Genomic DNA, 13,062 nt, shown 5'->3' with positions numbered 1-13,062 from the left:
GCAGCTGCGGGGGATTTAAATTTAAACCGCCGCTGAGGGCAGTTACGCGTTCTAACCGTCCCGCTGCGCGAGCGGCTCTCGCCTTCCCGCCCACGCAGGTAGAGCCACAAGAAAAGCGGGAGTGGTTCGGCCGCGCCGCGGGTGGGGTGTAGAGGCCGCGGTCCGCCTCAGGTTCGCGTCGTGCCTGAGGCGGGGGAGCTGCGCCAGGCCGGACCCTGGGGAGGGGGGGACGGGACCCTGAGGCGGCCGCAGCCGGGGGTTTTCAGCTGGGGGAGCGGGGGCGGTAATGGTAGGGTCGGCTCGTAGGGTTTGGGGCTTGTTTCGCAGGCTTTTTGGCTTGTTCGGGCTGTTTAGCTCCGAGTGACGGGTCTTGTCCCTTGGAAACCTCTCAGAGTGGGGTGAGAGAGGAAAATGTCTCCGGAGGGATTTCTGTCAGCCCCGCGCTGACTTGCACCTGCCTACCTGTTTCACGCTCTGTGGCCCGCATGCCTCGTTCATGTCAACGTAAGATAATAAAGTAGGCAGTCCCCTTCAAGCATTCCGGAGCGTAAGTAATTGCAGTTGCTGTTACAGTCTTGCTTGTTATCTGATGTCTCCCGTTTCCCCTGTCCCTCTCCTACATTTCATCATTTCTCCTGGTCGTACCAATCGCCAAAAAAACTGCTGTGGACTGTGCCTTAGCTAGGTGAGATAAGGGGAAAGGTTGGTTTTGTGTTCTGAAAGTAAATGGTATGGGTATTGCTCCTGTACTGTCACTGCAGTGTTAGGGAACTATGTTTCAGTAAAGAACAAGTTTAAAGAGGGCAAATTTTTTAAAGAGTCTCATGTACCTGTGTCTTGACAAATCCAAGAAGGTGAAAAAGACTGGAGCATGAAGCAGTCAAATTCAAAACTGATACTGAAACTCATTGCCAAAGGAAATAGGGGAGATAACGACTTATCAAATGAAAAAAAAAGAAAAAAGACTATATGGGTAACAAAAGCATTTAGAGATGTCTTTTTTAGTAAGTCTTAGAAATATTAAATCTCTTGTTTCCAGGTTTAAAACATTCTGAGAGGCACTGGTCTGAATGTATAGTGAATACGGATAGTATAGAAGACAGTCTCTGGGGCATTCAGACTGGCTGCTTTCAGAGACAAAAGACTGTCATATTTGTGATAATATTTATTCTTTTATGTTGGCATAATGTACAAGGAAAGTAAGGGGTTTTCGTGGAGACGTGTCATACGTAAGCATTTTTAACCCCTTATCTTCATAGTTGCTGTGTCATAGCTGAGGCAAGTCTTACTAGACTTTTGGTTTAGTGAGATTTTATTCTAGGAACTTGATCTGCAAGAAGATACAACAAGATTTGCACAGCTTATGCTGTGGTGGAAGGTGAAGTCGTGCATCGGCCTCTTGCATAGTAATATTAATTTTTATTTCTCTTAATTATTTCTATCTTCTACTCTAGACAATGAGTGCTTTCCAGCAAAAGATTTTAAACTTGATCAAGTGTTTCAGAAGACAATGGCCTTTATTTTCAAACTCTGAAAGGACTACTGTATGTGGAGCAGACTGCATGCTGATGGCATTACAACTGTCAATGGCTGAAGTCAATAAACAGGTTAGCATTCTTTCAGTATGTTCTTGGTACTCAGTATATCTCAAACTTGGTTCACTTACTGCGTTTTTTGCTTAGACACTTACCTGAAATGGCCATTTTGGTCACTTCATTGTTGTTTTAACTGAGGGTCAGATGCAGCAAAGCACTAAAATTAGTATGATTAAGCATACTGTTGAATCAGGGCTTAGAAGAAGAACCGCAAAACAGATGGGAGGATGGAAATGTTTTAAGTGCATATCTGAGTTCTAAACTTTAATATTAAATACTAGTGTATTTTTCCTGATCCTGTAACTTTTGTTTATTTCCGTCAAATGTTTCTTCTGTGCTGTAGATCAGAGTGGGAGAACTATGGCATTTGGGATGCATCTTTTTTTCTGACTGCTCCGAAAATGCTTTGGAATGACATGAGAAGAATACGAGTATAAAACTGATTTGGTATAGGCTGCATGAGTTGTGCTTGCAGCAGTCCATTCTTGGCTGCTGTTTTTCCTGAGGCTCATCAGATGAAAACCTATACAGATAAGTTGTGAGTGTGTACCCAGTACCAGTAGGAAATATATGGCCGTCTTTGCATGTGTACAAGAAGTGTCTGTCAAATGATGAATGGGAGATGTAACCCGTAAGTGCCTCTGTAAGAAGTACTGTGGCTTGTCACCGCTGGAAGGTTGGGCATTAGCAATCATCTGAAACTTACCAAAAACTGTTGCAACATACTCTCAGGCCTTTGCATGTGTCTCATCTAATGAGAACAATTGCAATAGTCACTCTGATAATCTAAAGATATCTTTTTAGGTCAATAAGCTTAATTATTGATGAAAACAAATTACCATTGTTGGAAGACTTACCCAAATGTTGCATAGTAAATTACATGTGTAGTACAAGTCTTTAGTTTAAAAAAAACCCAACACACCACAAACAACAAAATCACACCAAAACCAAACCCCCAAACAAACAAAAACCCCCAAACAGATAGAAAACCCGCTTCAGTTTGTGCACTGCTAGTTGCAATGTATTATTTAAATTACCACTTGTACTGGAAGAAGCTTATATCTTGGAAGAAATGTTTCCAGAACCACTCTTTAACCTAACTGAATTTATCACTAGAAAAAGCTTTGTAGTCTAAAGTGGGCAGAATGGGGGTATCTCTTGTCTAAACATTACATATAAAACTGGTCAATTCATCCCCACTGTAATAAGCATTACAGTAGAAATATTAGAATCCCAAGATTCTACATTTGTACTTCATAGAATGCAATATATTCCAGCCAGGATCCCAGTGTCCTCACCATAACCATGTAGGTAAAACTAGAAAATTATTGTGCATCAAAATGAATTCTCAGAGACCTGATAAAGGACAATAATGCAAAACTACCTGTGGAGGCAATCACTGTTTGTCACGTTTGTTGTGATTCTCAAGGGAGAACTACAAACATTTTCCTGAAGCCAACTCTGGGAACTAAAATGTGTTATTCGGTTGGATGCCAAAAATTACAAACATGATAAAGATACTTTTATGGTTCATTGCTATTCTTTTCTTAACAGCTCACAATAAGCTCTTTCCTTCCCCTGGAGGTAACTAGTTTATTCCACTTTCTCCTTTTTTCTCCTCCAGCAAAGATTCCTTCCCTCTAAAAGTATCTTTTCTTTCAGAGCTGATCTAACAAAAATTAAAGCAATCCTTTTCAACTCACTTAATTTTGAAATATACTGCTTTTACTTCAAATCTGAAGAAAGACCAAGTGCTCAAAACCTAATTTGTTTTTTCTGATTATACTAGTTGGTCTAATAAGACAAATTAGCAGTATGTATAAACCTTGTCTTGCATATGTGGATTAAAACTATTTTAGCACTTATGCAAGTGCTGCCTCTGAAGTTCATTTCTTCGGCTGGATGTCCATTTTCATGTTTATAGTGTTAGAGTAAAATATGGCTGTTTTATTTTGTTCAGCACTGACACTTCAAATTAAGATGCAGAGTATTACAGTTGTAGGCATGTCCCTTGTTAGGTCTCTGATTTAAGTACAATAATTTTGTATTGTTAACATAATGCCCATAGAATAGAAGTCTATTATGATAAAGTCAATTACTGCAAGAAGAATATTTGTACTAACAGGATATTGACTGGCTGGATTGGGGAAAAAAAAAAACCAACAAACAAAAACCAAACCTACCACAAACAACAAAAAGTTATTCTTTTTCCTTAGGAGCCTGGACAGTTTTAATGGATTTGGTGTTTTAACTGTTATCTGTATCTGCAGTAGAAATGAAAAATAACAGAGCTTTTTGGAGAGCTCCAGAAAAGTTTGAAAGTCTTATAATTTATTAGTCTTAAATTTCACCAAGAATAAGGGTAGCAAACAGTGTGATAAACATTATCAAATAGCAGGGATGAAAAAAAAAATATCTACGCTTTGAATTCCTCTGAAAATACTTTATGTTGTAGCACAGTTGTAGCCATATGGCATAAAGATAAGTGGTGTATGGTCTGTGGTGAAAGTTAATACCTTTTACCTGGACTGATCAGTATAGATTTAAAATCTAGGAAAACTTTCAAGAAGAACAACCTTTCTTAAGGTTTGAAATAAAAATAACAATTTTCAAGTTGAAGTTCAGTTGAGGGTAATTGCTTTAAGTTGACTGTGTTTGCACCTGTGGAACAGCAGGGGTAGAAGATAGGTTATTAAGACAAATAATCACTTGTTGTTTTCAGACCATGGCTGTTTTAGCTAGTAGTGGTGGAAACTAAGACATCATATAAACCAATTTTTTTTCCTGAGTCAGTGAATTTAAATTCTCAGACTTGTCTTAAATGTTTTGTAAATCTCTCTTCTAGCAGTAGGACTGTGAGACTGGAGGAGAAGGTGCTTCACTGTTGATTTTAGAAATATATTTTCCCTTTAGAAATTTGTGTTTGTCTCTTTCTGATTCTGGATTAAATCAGTATTGGTGTGTGGTTTAGTTTACCCTGTGCTTCCATGAGTCCATTTTGTACACTGTCTGAAGAATATTATGTTCTGTTCAGTAACCTGTATTTCTTGAAATGTTTTCCCAAATCATCTTGTTTCCATGTTGGCAAATGAAGAAAAATGCAAAGTTGTTTTATAGCATTACTCCCTTAAACTGTTGTATCTGTCTCCCTTTTGGTAATGAGAGACTCCTACCACCTTTGTAGCAAATTTATATGATATGTTTCTTGTAACATACTGTAATGAGCTACCAAGAGACATTGTCTTGGCTGTTCTTTAGTATGATTAATTTTTCACAGAATCACAGAACAGTTGACATTGGAAGGGACCTCTGGAGGTCATCTTGTCCAATCCCTCTCCTCAAGCAGGGCCACCTAGTGCCAGTTGCCCAGGACCATGTCCAGATGGATTTCAAATGTCTCCAAGGATGGAGACTCCATAACCTCCTTGAACAAGCTGTGCCAGCACTCAATCACCCTCACAGTAAAAAAGTGTTTCCTGATGTACAGAGCAAACCTCATGTGTTTCATTCAGTTCATGCCCATTGCCTCTGGTCCTGACACTGGGCATCTTAAAAAAGAGCCTGACCCCATCCTCTTTGCACCTTTCATTCAGATATTTATATACAATGATGAGATCCTTCCTGAGCATTCTCTTCTCCAGCCTAAACAGCCCCAGCTTTCTCAGACCTTCCTCATATGTGAGATGCTTCTGTCCCTTAATCATCTTTGAATGATTCATTGGACTTTGTTGGACTCTCTTCAGCATGTCAGTTTGTCTCCCACATACTGAGGAGCCCAGAACTGGACACAGATGTGGTCTCACCAGTGCCGAGTAGTCTTCTCTACAAAGGGATAGGTTCTTTTTTAGAAAAAATGTTGAAGTTTTGTAGAAAAAGGGCTGAAGTAATGAGTATTTAATTGGATTTTTTTAAAAGCAAATGATATACTGAGGCTATTGTACTGTCTTTCCCATACCCTGTGTAACCAAATCGTAAGTAGTTAAGTTGTTATTTCTTGTATTTTTGTGTTGCTTAACAGCTGGAGTTGTTTTAACTGTGTTAAAACTCTTGCTACTTAAGTCTTGAGGCATCCTCTCTACCAATAGGACTTTCCCTTCTTTTATCCCCCCCCCCGCCCCGCTCCCCCTCACTTCTTTATAGTATTACAGGTTTCTGTTTTGGGGAGTGGAAGGGGAAGCAAGAAGCGGGGGGGTTGGTTTTTTTTGTTTGTTTGGTTGGTTGGTTTTTGTGTGTGTGTGTGTGTGTTTGTTTGTTTGTTTTAAACCAGAAGTGTGCTAAATTTTCTATCTTGGTTTTATTACAACTATAGTTGATAGTGTTGACTTTAGAAAGTAATAGTTTGTTGCTTGGATGAGTACAATTTTTACTTTGTTTCAGGATGCTATTGTTGCAACTACTAGCTGTTCTGCTGACGCATACATACTGTAGCTCTCCAGTCCTCCTTAAACAGAGCATATCTCTACTCTCTTTGACCCTGGTACTTTTTGCTTTGACAACCCCCACTGCCCCCCCCCCCCCCCCCCCCCCCCCAAAAAAAAAAAAAAAAAAAAAAAAAGATGTTTAGTCCCAAACAATTAGCCATACAAGGTATACTGGCATTTCTCTAAGCTTGGGATATTGGCATGTAACTTCACTGGCTTTGCTTCTGGCAGATTGCAATACAACAACTATCAGATGCTTATGTCTATACACTTGTGCTTATATGAACCAGTTTCTAAATCTGTGCACGGCACTGTCAACATTCACTGGAATGGGAAGTTATTCAAAATGCTGCTTTATACTACTTTAACATGCCTTATGTACCACAGTTTTGGAACTTCTTTCTTGTATGAGAGCATATGCAAGCAATGAAGGCTCAGTAGGACCAGAGGTGACAAGACTGCAGAATCACACAACTCTAGGGCAATGCCAGACAACTGTACTGCAGTCTAGGAGTATGCCTGAAAATAATAGAACTAGAGACAACACCTGAGTAGTGGTTAAGCACAGCAGTCTTGAACACACATATTCCAAAAATGGTTAGTGACCATTTGGGGTAGGGCAGGAGAGAACATGATATTGCTGAAATACACATCACTTTCTGGTTTTAAAAAAATTTCTGTAAAAATAGAAGCTGCTTTGCTATGTAGTTAGCCCTAGAAAGCTTGCAATACCTACAAAATCCTAAAAAACGGTGTCTTTAGGCATAAAATGTTGCTACTGAATTTCACACATTCTACAGTAAGAGTCCAGGGAAACTTACCATACTGCACTACCAAGAAGTGAGGATGCATTATAATACTTTATTGTTTCTATGCCTATGAAACATAATACTTGCAATGTCTATCATGGAATGAAAGTATGGAACTTCTTCAACTTCCTTAAACTATTAGCCAGTTGGCATACGCTTACGGCAAAACACCACATTATTTTTTTAATTAATTTTAAAACCAGAGACTCTTGACAAATTGACTGTAGAAGTAACAGAATACACTGTCACAGTGAGCACCTGACTATGAAGGTTAATGTCTGGAGTGCAATTTTATTTGGATTTAAAATATTTTTGCAGCACTAATATAAACTTTGCTAATCTCTGCAGGTCCTTGGTCTGGTGAGGAAAGGTTTTGATTTATTAGATACCATATTGGAGTTGTACTTTAACTTTGGTACTCCTGGGGGATTTTGTTTCAAAACAAAGTGAGAAAACAACATTTTTTTTCTCCAGCCTACTGCTGTTTTGATCTGTTTAAATTGGGTTATAATATGATTACATGTTCAATTTTCTGAGGGGCTGAAATGGAAAACAAGTGCTTTTCAGAAAACATATATGCCATTTTAATATTCTGGTAATGTGTGGAATAACATGCAAGTTCATAGTGCTGAATTTTCTTAACCCATGCACAAATTAGAAAGCAAGTGCTCTGAAAGTAATATGCTGTGGTGGGTTAACCCTGGCTGGATGCCAGCTGCCCACCAAAGCTGTTCTATCACCCCCCCCCCCCCAGGTGGACAGGGGAAAGAAAATATAACAAAGGGCTCGTGGGTTGAGATAAGGACAGGGAGAGATCACTCCACCAATTACCATCACAGGCAAAACAGTCTCAACTTTGGGAAAATTAACTTAATTTACTGCCAATCAACCAGAGTAGGATAATGAGAAATAAAACCAAATCTTAAAACACCTTTCCTCCACCCCTCCCTTCTTCCTGGGCACAGCTTCACTCCCGCATTCTCTACCTACCCCCCCTCAGTGGTACAGGGGGATGGGGAATGAGGGTTACAGTCAGTTCATCACACTGGGGCAGGACTCATCACACTCTTCCCCTGCTCCAGCATGGGGCCCTTCCCACGGGAGACAGTCCTCCACAAACTTCTCCAATGTGGGTCTTTCCCACGGGCTGCAGTCCTTCAGGCACAGACTGCTCCAGCGTGGGTCCCCCGCGGGGTCACAAGTCCTGCCAGAAAACCTGCTCCAGTGTGGGCTTCCCACAGGGTCACAGCCTCCTTTGGGCATCCTCCTGCTCTGGCGTGGGGTCCTCCCTGGGCTGCAGGTGGATATCTGCTCCCCCGTGGACCTCCCCGGGCTGCAGGGGGACAGCCTGCCTCACCATGGTCTTCCCCACGGGCTGCAGGGGAATCTCTGCTCCGGCACCTGGAGCACCTCCTCCCCCTCCTTCACTGACCCTGGGATCTGCAGGGTTGTTTCTCTTACATGTTCTCAGTCCTCTCTCCAGCTGCCGTTTCTGTGTCCCCTGCAAGTTTTTTCCCTTCTTAAATCTTTTATCCCAGAGGCGCTACCACTATCGCTGATGGGCTCGACCTTGGCCAGTGGTAGGTCCGTCTTAGAGCTGGCTGGTATTGGCTCTGTTGGACATGGGGGAAGCTTCCAGCAGCTTCTCGCAGAAGCCACCCCTGTAGCCACCCTGCTACCAAAACCTTGCCACGCAAGCCCAATACCCAATGAGTACTCTTTCATTTTTACTCCTAGTTCTTTGTCTAGGCAATATCAAAATAGTTGACTTTCAGGACTTTGGAATCGTATATTTAACCAGGTGTATTGGGAAGGTTGTGCGAAGTATGCTAGAACCCTAAGGAGGGATCTTTTGAGCTGGAACAACTTAAATTATTAGAACTGCTCCTGAACTGTTTTTGTATTTAGTGTTGTATTCAGTTGCAAATGGTGTTTGTAGGTAATTATTTTATCCAGATTAAAGTTGCTTAATGTGAAAGTGTCATGAAATAAAATAAAACCTTTGGACTAGACAGGAGTTATCTGCCATTATTGACATAGCAAAGCAAGGCTTGTCACTCAGTCACAGGGCATTTACATCATGTTAGATAATTAATTACATGACCATAAAATATGGTGCTTTTTTGCTGCCATATACTGGGGAATGCTTTAGATACCAGTAGTAGTTTCTTTGGTGAAAACTGGAAAACTTGCTACAGTTGCAAAATTACTTGTTGCATGTATTCTGAGGTCTAACTCAAATAGAAAGACCTCAGCTGAAAAAGTTTAAAGACATGAAGCGGGGACTGGTATGTAAATCAAAGAGCAAGCTGTGGATGAAAATGAGGAGTCTAGTTGTGAAAGAGGAGGGCTAAGAGTAAGCAGTAAGGAAGTCACAGGTTTCAGGGGAAAGAGGAAGTGGTGGCGGGGAAGTGGCATCGGGAGGATGTAGAGTATGATAGTATGGAAAGGTCTGCAATAAAGATGGCTGTGAGAAAACAGAGATTATGATGAACATTGGATAAGACACCAAGATTTGGGAGCAAGGTGAAAACAGGCGCAGAATATTGCATATAACAAAACTCAACTGTAAAGGCAAAGCACTGGAAGACCTTCAGCTATAAGTAAGACCTTGTTTATTCTAAACATAAATATTTAGATTGTAATAGGTTTTTTTAAATATATATATATGCAGCTTGTTTTAAAGTTATTTTTAAAGCTATGCTGAATAAAAAATATAATATTTTTGCTTTTTTCTGTTCTATTAGCACTGTGGAGATTTCACAGTATCGCTTAGTGATGTGTTGGAAACTTGGAAATATTTGTTACATGACAAACTGGGATTATCATACGAGAACATGCAAGAACCTGAAAATTATGCTGACGTAAAAAAAGCCTATCATGCCTTCTTAGCAAGAACCAATATGTTAGATCTAATAGACATATATCAGAAGTTCTATGGTCTTGGACTTGTATCTGAAGATGAAAGCATAGCCCCTGTAAGTATTTGTTTGTTTGATCTCTGATATTGTTTTGACATATTTTTGATTCCAGTTATGGATTTATGACACTTCTAAATACACACAGGAGCTCTGAATTATTCACAAGTTACTTTGGTCTTCTATTGGGGAAGCAGATGAGTTTAAATTACTAAATCTTTTAAAGAGATCTTAAATTCACTTCAAAATTGTTTCTTTCTGTTGTCCTGCTGGGTGGGTGGGTCCCACAGCTCTTCTATGAGTATATCACTCTTTGCCAGAAATGGAACTGAAAAATTAACTGTAGAGATTTGGTAAGACTGGAACAAAGCTTGTGATTAACACTTTTCATGGAGTTTTGGTTGTATGTTTGTCATGCTTTAACCCCAGCCAGCAACTAAACACCATGCAGCCATTCGCTCACTCGTCCCTGCTCCCAGTGGGATAGGGAGGAGAATCAAAAAAAAGAAGTAAAACTCATGGGTTGAGATAAGAACGGTTTAATAACTAAAGTAAACTAAATAATAATAATAATAAAAAATAATAATTGTAATGAAAAGGAATAAAACAACAACAAAAATGAGGTAAATAAAACCCAAGAAAATACAAGTGATGCACAATGCGATTGCTTACCACCTGCTGACTGATGCCGGAGCAGCAATCCGCCCCTCCTGGCCAACTCCCCCCAGTTTATATACTGAGCATGACATTCTATGGTATGGAATATCCCTTTGGCTAGCTTGGGTCAGCTGTCCTGTCTGTGCTTTCTCCCAGCTTGTACACCTGCTTGCTGGCAGAGCATGGGAAACTGAAAAATCCTTAACTTAGGATAAGTGCTACTTAGCAACAACTAAAACATCAGTGTGTTATCAACATTGTTCTCACACTAAATCCAAAACACACTGTACCAGCTACTAAGAAGAAAATTAACTCTATCCCAGCTGAAAGCAGGACAATGTTGATATGCAGTCAAAATATTTTTAATGGTTATCATTTTAAAAATAGCATACTTTCAAAAGCAAAAACTTCCCTATACTACATGTAGTTCCATGTTAGATTTTTCCAGAAACCAGAAGAGGTTCCACTTCAGCCATTCAGTCAGCAGCTCTGTTGTAGTTTATTGTGGCTCAGATGTTCTTATGACACTGCATGTGAGGCCATCCTCTAGGCTAGAGAAGTTCTAGTGTGTATTCCACTCTTAGACAATGAAAGTCTATGAAAAATGAATTTGATTAATCTCTATGTTATTGGATAAAAATGTATGTAAGTAGCAATTAAGATAAGTTTGAAACACAAGCATTCCACATGATTTTATTTGATTCTGTGCTCTCTAGATCATGGAAAGGTCAAAAGGATATTGATACTGAAAAAAATAATGAATGTTGGATTTAGATGCACATACTTCTAGCTTGTAATGAAAATTAGAGAGGAGTTAATTGTCTGCTTTTACTGCCCACTCTCAGCATTGCAGACTTTTTTTTTTATTCCTGTTTTCATGGGGAAGATAGAGAACTTAGGTACCTTAGTGACCTCGTTCTAAACATGATATAGGATACTAAATGTTCTCCAAAACATAAGCAGCTGCTTTTAGTGCAAGTGTATTACATAACTGTTTGAAATACCTTTTCTAAGTTAATTTGAATCTTACACCTCATTTCTCTACTAAAACTGTTGTACTTTTAAAGACTAGAACCAAAAGTAGGTTGTAAGGGCTGTGTTAACCTCAAAACACTAGCAAACTGGTGGAGACATAGTCTCACCAGGTTTTAATACTACTTTTGCTTCCTAGTCACCTTCATATTTAAGTTTATTCTAATTTTGTTATTAAAGGTTCAACTGTTGGAATTTATTTCTGGCATAATGAATGTACAAGAAAATAGTGGTTATGTTCTTTCTACTCCTTCTACACCAGTCAACAGACAGAGCCAGAAGAATGTAAAGGTAAAAGTTATTTCTCTTTTGTAATGTTCTGTATATACTGAAAAGATGAAATATAACAGTTTTCTTTTCCAATTACTGGTATTAAAATATTGCTGGTTTAAAAAACCAGAACGTGTGTATTCAAACTCTGTATCAGTTGAGTATATTGTAGGTGTGTGTATGGGGCTAAGTGCAGACATTTATATTCTGGCAGACAGTCCTTTTACGGCAGGCACTTGATGTAGACTTAAATCTGCCTTGAAACACCAGGGAATAAATTTTTCAAGTACACCATCACTCAAACATTGCCTTGACTAAGAGTTAAATGATTTGCCCAATGCTGCAAAGTGAAAGTGGTAGGTAAAGTAAACTTTGATTTCATTTTATTAGCTTGTACTCCCTTACATATGGAAGAAATCTGAATAGCCACTGTAGTGGTAGCTGTAGCAAAGCAAACAAGGTTTGTCTGTTCCAGCAGAGGACTTGAGAACTTTCTGGGAATACTGGATTCTTTTCTTTTACCCTTTCAACCCCCAAAACAAGAATCACAGAATACTTTATAACAATGTTTGAAATACTAGAGCTTTAGTCATTTCCAAGCTTGCTTTTCTCATGATAAGTGGCAATTTCAATTCAATATTTGGGTACAACTCAAAATATTTTCTGAACGAGAAAATATTTTCTGAGCTAAGGTTCTCCCCAAGACAGCACTTCCACCACTAACATAATGGCTTTCTTGCTCCTCTGACTTCTGTAGTAAAAATATTCCTTCTCTTAAATCTATCTTTTCAGACTGTCACGTATACATGTTTTGTTTTGGTTTTTTTTTTTTACTGCCTGCATTTTTGTTGTATACATCCCATTGAGTAAGAAGAAATTCCATAGCAAATATAGGTTTTCTCGTTGTTTTTCCTTTTGTTAATGGCCTTTTTTGTGGTCTTTGCTTGCAACAAAACTGTAAATTCTTCAGTTCTGGGACTGTTCTTACAAGGTCCAGAATAGTGCTGCAATATAAACAATTACAATGTTATGTTTTGGTTATGTGGGTGAAGCTGGGTCACAATTTATGTACAAACTCAATCAGTGGAGTTTCTGTGATTGAAGTCCCCTGGGAGCCAAGGGGAAAATTACTGAATCTGGTGCAGAGCTGGCAAGTTGTTTAAAATCTTAGCCTATTTGAAGTTAATGACAAATCCTTATGTGGTTTAATAGTGCTAGTGTTTTGCCTTGGGATAGAAAGGGAATATCTGTGAAGAGGTTTCCAAGTAGAAATTGATAGCCAATTTTAATAGCTAGAGATCCAACCCTCAAATATTTTGTGAATATTCAACTACAGTATACGTAATTTTAACATATTAAT

General features: G+C 39.2%; 1 protein-coding gene across 1 annotated transcript in view; it reads left to right on the top strand.

Annotated features, from left to right (window-relative positions):
* The first annotated feature begins 2 nt into the window (after positions 1–2).
* The window catches only part of LOC115352799 (PARP1 binding protein), a 54,331-nt gene continuing 41,271 nt past the window's right edge, over positions 3–13,062 (top strand). Inside the window, exons 1-4 of the mRNA XM_030041437.2 lie at positions 3–98; positions 1,455–1,607; positions 9,573–9,803; positions 11,613–11,723. Of these exons, the coding sequence (XP_029897297.1) occupies positions 1,458–1,607; positions 9,573–9,803; positions 11,613–11,723 (492 nt within the window). The 5' untranslated portion in view covers positions 3–98; positions 1,455–1,457. The remainder of the gene's footprint in view (positions 99–1,454; positions 1,608–9,572; positions 9,804–11,612; positions 11,724–13,062) is intronic.

This window comes from Aquila chrysaetos, chromosome 17 (genome assembly GCF_900496995.4).
Source record: "Aquila chrysaetos chrysaetos chromosome 17, bAquChr1.4, whole genome shotgun sequence".
NCBI lineage: Eukaryota > Metazoa > Chordata > Aves > Accipitriformes > Accipitridae > Aquila > Aquila chrysaetos.
This window is presented reverse-complemented; position numbering and strand designations above follow the sequence as displayed.